Here is a 7,239-nt window from a genome sequence, read left to right as displayed (position 1 = left end):
GAGGTGGATTGTATAAATAAAAGGTTTTGCTACTACTATTGCAATTATTTATTTATTTTGTCTTATTTTTTTAATCTGAATATGAGGCATATTCATCATTTTCAATCTTTTTATTGAAAAAATAGATGACAAAGACCATTTTCACAAATTTCAATGTGTTGGAGGGATTTTGCGCACGATGTTTAGGGGTTTTGCCCTTTTAATTTCTCTCATTTCCCTCTTTTTATTGGAATATAACGACATGATGGACAGAGGCTAACAATAGGTGGTACTTCGCATAAAACGTTTGAAACATGGACTTTTTGTTTTATTTCCAAAATGTAGGAAGGTTTTCGACAATTTGAGTAATAGATAGGGGGTATTGTTCTATTAAGCCTATATAAAAAAACCAATTTTACTCTTTCAAATTGATCAATTATGTTAATTTCTTTCAAGAATCGGAACATCTTCCCCAAGTTTGAAGGGGCAGTTTTTCCACGTACTATTCCAAAATTACCCTTTATTTTCCCTATTTTAGAAAAAAAATAATGTAGATAGAATTTTTGCTTTTACTTTGAGTAAGAGGTCCATCTTTTCCTAAAAAAAAATTTTTAGTCAAACAAATTACTTTCAGGAAATTATCAAATACGTTAAAAAATAATCTCAGGATAGTTTTTTATTTCAAAAACTTTTAAATGTGTCCTTAGTAGAAAGCACGTTTTCATTTCCAAAATACATTAAGAGGGTGTTTGACACTCACTTTTATGGAAAAATTAATTTTAAAATAGTAAATTGATGGAGATTGTGTAGATGAAAAATAAGAAATTTTTTTATTTACGTATAATATTATTTTAATGAAAAATGTGAGGTTAAAAAGAAGATAGAGCAAAATGTATTTCGATAAAAATGAAAATCAAACAGGCCTAATTTTATTTTTGGATATTACTGCACATGCACCCCAAAAAATAAAAATAAAAATAATGCTTTTTCTAAGATTACTGCATATGTCCATTTGCTACATGAGGTTTCTCTTTTAAGAACAACGTATTAACAAGTTAATTGTTCTAATGGTCACTAAATTTTAAAATGTCGAGTTTTGGTCATTTAATTTAGGTTCATATTTTTGATTGGCCACTGAAATTTAAGATGTCAAGTTTTTGCTATTGAACTTTAAAAAATATCGAGTTTTGATCACCGAACTTAGGTCCATGTTTTCGATTACTCAATGAAATTTAAAATATCGAGTTTTGACCACTGAACTTTGAAAATCTTATACATTACTCACTGAACTTTGAAAAATATTGTATATTACTCACTGAATTTTGAAAAAATATTTTACATTATTCACTGTAAACTCGATATTTTTTAAATTCAACAGTTATGCTAGTGAGTAACATACGGCATATTCCAAAGTTCAGTGGTCAAACTGAGACATGGATCTAAATTCAATGTGTAATTGAAGACATTGACCTAAGTTCAGTGATCAAAACTCGACATTTTAAATTTCAATGATCAATTAAAGACATGGATTTAAGTTCAGTAGCCAAAACTCGACATTTTTTAAAATTCAGTGATCAAAATTCGATATTTTAAAATTCAATGGCCAATCAAACACATGGATCTAAATTCAGTGACCATTGAAACAATTAACTCCATATTAACACCTCTACACTCACTCCCCTACGCCCCCTCCCAGCCCTCTATCAATAAACACCGTCTCTAAAATCTCTTTAACTTCTTACTCTTTGGGAGCTGATCTTGACATGCACCACATAAAAGACCATTCTTTATGAGATTGTTCTAAGTTCCATTAACAGAAAAAAAACATTGATTGAGAGTGATTTGTCAATGGCCGATGGAAAAAGTGTTGAGTGTGCAGCACCAGAACTTCTCTGCAATCATACAACCAAAAGCGCGTTCCATGATGATGGCGATTTTGTGGATCCTTTCATTCGTTTGATGATTGAGAGAGAAAAGGAATATTTGCCTAAAACTGATTATATAAGAAAACTGAGAAGTGGGGAGTTGGATATGAGTGTAAGAAGAGACGCATATGAATGGATTTCAAAGGTAAAATTTATATTTTGGTCAGTTTTTTTATTTAATCAAATTGGGTTTTGGTTTTTTATGTCTCCCTTCCTTTAGATCAAATTAGTTTTTTTCCATTTTCTTCGAATGGGTTTTGCATTTTGTTCCATTTTGATCAGCATTCTTGATGGTGTAAATTTTCTTTCATTTATGCCATTTTGGTAATTTTTGATTTTTTCAATTGGGTTCCTGAGATTTTCTATAAAAGGGGTTTTCCCTCATTTATGAGTATTTCATCTGAAAATGGATTGGATATTGGATTTGCTGTGTTTATTTAATTCAATTAATGGTTTCTTGAGCATTTAAACTAAAATGTGATAACAGTTAATGGTTTTTGATTAATGACTTCTATTTTATTTTTATTTACAGGCTCATGCTGAGTACAATTTTGGAGCAATTTGCTTCTGCTTGGCTATGAATTACTTTGACAGATTTTTATCTGTTTATGACTTGCCAGTGAGTTCTTCACAAAGTAATATTTGATTTTTACTTTTAATTAGCAGGTTTGACAGTAAAAAAGACTGATTTTTCTGCTCTATAATTTTCATAGACAGGTAAAACATGGGCAATTCAGTTGGTGGCTGTGGCTTGTTTATCACTAGCAGCCAAAATGGAGGAGATTGAAGTCCCTTCCACTGTGGACTTACAGGTGAAATCAACATAAGAATGATATGCATTATATTGAACTTTTGATATTTTTCCGAACAGACTGGCGGAAAAAGATTTCGACTCTGTATGTACTGGGGAGATAATATAGAGCATCACTTGAGCGCGAGGATGATCCTTGGCCCAAATGATTAGTGCTTGAGGTGGACTCTCGAGCTGATCCTCGGTGATACAGGTCTAGATTGCGGCATTGTGCCCCTCCTATTAGCTATAGCTTTTGGAAAGAAGGCTTATAACATGTTTTGGTAGGGAAGATTGGATTGGACAAGATAATAATGAAGAGTGAAGCTAAAATCTTATTCATTATGCTAACTAATTCGCGTTCAATACTATGTACTAGATATGCTCGTAATTTGTTGTAGTATTGAATTATTGTGATGCTTCCATCAATAGTTTTGACAGTGTTTGAATGTTATAGGTGGGGGAACCAAAATTTGTGTTTGAAGGGAAAACCATACAAAAAATGGAGCTTTTGATATTGGCTATCTTGAAGTGGAAAATGCAAGCTTATACTCCATGCAGTTTCATAGACCATTTCCTCAAGAAGATCAATGATGATGAAGTTCCATCATGGCCCTTGATTACTAGATCAATTCAACTCATCATGAATACAATCAAAGGTCCCTTTTTAGTGTGTGATTTATAGTATATTTTGTATTGAAGATAATGTCCATTTTGGTTCTAGCATTTTAAGTGTTTGATTCAGTGCTTGGTTGGGAATTGAATGCAGGTATTCATTTCTTGGAATTCAGGCCTTCTGAAATAGCTGCAGCGGTGGCAATGCATGTTTTAGGGGAAATACAAGCAACCAACATTGATAAGGCAATGTCTGGTTTTATGCTAGTAGAGAAGGTAATTTATTTTGGTCCCCACTTTAATTAAACCTTGGACGAGTCAATCCTTTTTTGCTCGGTTTAGTCGTTTTCAGGTTTAACAGCATGTTTGGTACGTAATACTAGACAAAACTTTACATTACAATGAACAAGATATACTAGACGATAGACACACACCCACTTGGGTGACACCTTAGACAAGACACTTTTCGTTCCTTGCTTTAGTCAGATCAACTTCACGATCACGTTTCGTATGTAGCACTAGACAATGTTACAAAGAACGAGCAAAAAATTCTTCAACTTCTTTTCTTTCTTAATTGTCTAGTCCCACATACTGTATATCATATATGTTTAGCAATGTAGTTGTTGTCTAATCTATAACAACTTCTCTCACTTTAACGTTGTTCAGTACTATTCAATTTGTCCCCACGTCGTATATATTTAGCAACTTAGTTGTGGTTTGTGGGATTTGCAGGAAAGAGCGATGAAGTGTCTTGAACTGATTCAAGATTTGACAACAATTAGTGGGACAAGTGCTGCTAGTAATGTGCCACAAAGTCCCAATGGGGTGTTGGAGGTTGCATGCTTGAGCTACAAAAGTGATGAAACAACAGTTCAGTCATGTTCAAATTCTTCACACACTAAAAGGAGAAAAGTGGACCAACCAACTTTAGAAAGTGGTGAATTCAAGTGAAATATATTTTCTTTTACACCCCCAATAAATCCAAAATCAGTTTTGGTGAATAGGACTGAAAAAAGTGCCCATTAAAAAAACCAAAGAATTTGATGGGTTGAAAAAAGAGGAAGAGGTCCCATGCTTTGAACATGAAAAGAAATGTTCTTAGCTGTCAATGATCAGACATGTCAATAAACGCAGTAATTGTAGAATGGTGGAGAGAACAAATTTTTGGGAATTAGAGCCACATTTTGTGTCTGTGGTGAGAAGGGGAATATATCCGGTGATGGCAAGTGTCCCTCCCCATAAAAGTTCTCTCTTCCTCGTCTTATTCTTGATGATGCTTGTGTTACATTGTTATAGATTTTAGGAGAGTTATATTTTAAAAAGGTTGAACCCCAACTTTAAGGGTCCTCATCATCTCGTCTTTGGAATATCGTGAGGGAGGAAATTGCGGGATGTGTCCTAACAGGACAGGGAACAAGATATTGTCCATACACTGGTGTCCACAGAAAGTCTAATTCCATATTTCAGGAATCGAACCTCCACACTGCGGCTGCCAGTAAAGATGAGATTATTTAACTCCTATCCTTTGCACCATTTTAAAAAAAGGGGGAACATAAGGATGTCCATGGCGCGTAGGCGCCCCTCCAATAGGAGGCGTCGGGTGTCTATTTTGAACATCCTTATGTAAGGGGTTATTTTCCCCTAGAATAATTCTTTTAAAAATTAATTATTGAAATTAGAGAATTTAAGTTTATATAAATTACCTTGTAATGTGGGATTCAAGTTCCATAACTTAAATTGGAAATAATGACATACGTGAATATGATGTAGCATAATTAGTACATTGAATTGAATGGAATACATCATCGTAATATATTTTTTCTTTTATCTTGCTCTGCATATTCGGAGCTTGTTTTTCAGAGAGATTTTTTGAAATGAAAAATGATTGTTTAGGAGAATGTGTCGTTAGAAAGTATAAAATATTTCAAGTACCATACAATGTGGTTAAAGATGATTTTTGAAAAATTTCTCACAAACAAACTCTTAGCCCCCGTTTGGCCCCCATTATATTCTATTTTTCTCTCTCCTATTTTCAATTACATAATTTTCAATAAAATAATATTACGCGTAAATTGAAAACTTTTCATTCTTTTTTAATCACTCATTTTTCAAAAAAATACTATTCCACTTATTTTCCTTTCTAGAAAATGGGGGCCAAACGGGGCTAAGCCCATTGTACTTGACATGTTATATGTACAAATCAAATCATGTGCAACATAAAAAAATTTCTTGTCCTTGTCCCTAAAACTGTATAGTATATAAAAAGTAGAAATTTTCATTTTCCACGGCCAAAACTTTTAAAATTTACTAATCAATCTTGTATATTTGGGGGGAAAGTTGAACCATTGGTCTAAACTCTTAAAATATAAATATTGTTCACCGACCTTTCATTTTGTAATATAATTGCACAATAAATCGTTCTCTTAGTCTTCATATCTCTAATTTTATAAAGTTAGAAGTTACTTCACAATTTGGGTTTAGGCTCAAAAAACTTTCAAATGAGATGGTTTTATAGTCACGTGATAATTAAAAAAAGACGGGAGTGATTTACCTCTGGGTAGTATGAAAAAAAAAAATGCCACAGCGAGACAAGTAACAATATCATATTCTGAGAAAAGACTTGAAACATTGTGAAAATTGGAAAAGTTGTATTCAAAATTATATTTTATTTTTACAACTTTAATGCTTAATTTTGAAAAAAAAAATTTATATCATTGATTTAAATTATAATCAACTGTTAATATCAATGGTGCAAGATTTGAAGCTGACAATTAAGTTAATTTTGATCGAACCTACAACAAATTCGACACTCAAATGTAATTCTTAAGAACTATGTTATTCTTGGGTTGTATTTAATTGAGACTTTTAATGACTTAAAAAGTTTAGGGATATTCAATGTAGATTTTTTGATACTCTCTAAAACTATTGGTATATTCAATTGAGAGTTTTATATATTTTTAAAAAGTCTCTAAAAGTCATGGCGTATCCAATTAAAACTTTTTAAAAGTCTGTATAAAATTTGGGGTATTCAAATTTTAAGAGAATTTTATAAGAGTTTCTGGGGTACTAATTTTTAACTAGAAAGCATTCAAAAATTTTCAAAATTTGTCTCTTATTAATCACAAGATTTTGGGAGACTTTTACAAATAATAATAATAATATGTATTTCTAGATTTTTTTCCCAATATTTCTCTTTCGTTTTCTCTTCTATGAACATTAGAGTTATGATTAATTTTTTTTACACTACAATAACATTTGTTTCTCTCTCTCTCTCTCTCTCTCACAAACACCCACATATTGTTTATCTCTATTTTCTTTAAAAACAATAAATTGAATTCCTATAATTTTTTTCTTTTTTTCATTCTTTTTTTTTTTGTAAAAAAAAAAAAAAAATATTTATTTTTATTTAAAAATTTAATTTTTTTTATTGGTTTTTTTTTTTTTTTTTTTTTTTTTTATCTATTCCATCTTTGGTGGCTACCATCTATAGTTTTTGGTGTGTTCATTAATTAAAAATGAGATGTTAGGAATAGACAGTGAAAGCAACATTTTTTCATGTTAATAAAAACATTTGTGAAAATTAAGAAGTCTCTAATATGGAGGATTCGCAACCAAATATGAATTAATTTGTATTGTATAGCAGAATTTACACCCATTTTCGGAAGACATAACTATTATAATCAAAACTCTATCTTCCATCAATTAAAATTTTAGTAAGTACTGAAAACTGTATGCTCAAATTATGGCTGATTCTTGAAACTAGAGGTCAAAATATCTCTATTATTTTCTCATCTCTTAGTCACAATTTATGGTATGTGTTATAAAATTGGGCCTGCATGTGTCAGAAGGGGGATTTCCAATTTCCAATTGGGTAACTATACAAACTATGACAACCAAACAAATGCGGTGTCGTTTAGTACGGTGTTGGTA

General features: G+C 31.6%; 1 protein-coding gene across 1 annotated transcript; it reads left to right on the top strand.

Annotated features, from left to right (window-relative positions):
- The first annotated feature begins 1,678 nt into the window (after positions 1 to 1,678).
- On the top strand, positions 1,679 to 4,604 carry LOC111369557 (cyclin-D4-1-like). Its single transcript, XM_022991126.1, has 6 exons — positions 1,679 to 2,049; positions 2,437 to 2,523; positions 2,618 to 2,716; positions 3,152 to 3,353; positions 3,464 to 3,585; positions 4,042 to 4,604. Exons 1-6 carry the CDS (start codon positions 1,828 to 1,830, stop codon positions 4,258 to 4,260), a joined length of 951 nt encoding a protein of 316 aa, XP_022846894.1. The 5' UTR covers positions 1,679 to 1,827; the 3' UTR covers positions 4,261 to 4,604.
- Positions 4,605 to 7,239: the final 2,635 nt, after the last annotated feature.

Source organism: Olea europaea, chromosome 20 (assembly GCF_002742605.1).
Source record: "Olea europaea var. sylvestris chromosome 20, O_europaea_v1, whole genome shotgun sequence".
NCBI lineage: Eukaryota > Viridiplantae > Streptophyta > Magnoliopsida > Lamiales > Oleaceae > Olea > Olea europaea.
The sequence above is the reverse complement of the archived record's forward strand: the minus strand, read 5'-3'. Positions and strand labels throughout refer to the sequence as shown.

Excerpts from the sequence above, each read along its gene's own strand:
- LOC111369557 (XM_022991126.1), top strand. The coding sequence starts at position 1,828 with ATGGCCGATGGAAAAAGTGTTGAGTGTGCAGCACCAGAACTTCTCTGC. Across the intron at positions 2,524-2,617 it reads TATCTGTTTATGACTTGCCA|ACAGGTAAAACATGGGCAAT; the intron begins GTGAGTTCTTCA and ends TAATTTTCATAG. Across the intron at positions 3,586-4,041 it reads GTTTTATGCTAGTAGAGAAG|GAAAGAGCGATGAAGTGTCT; the intron begins GTAATTTATTTT and ends TGGGATTTGCAG.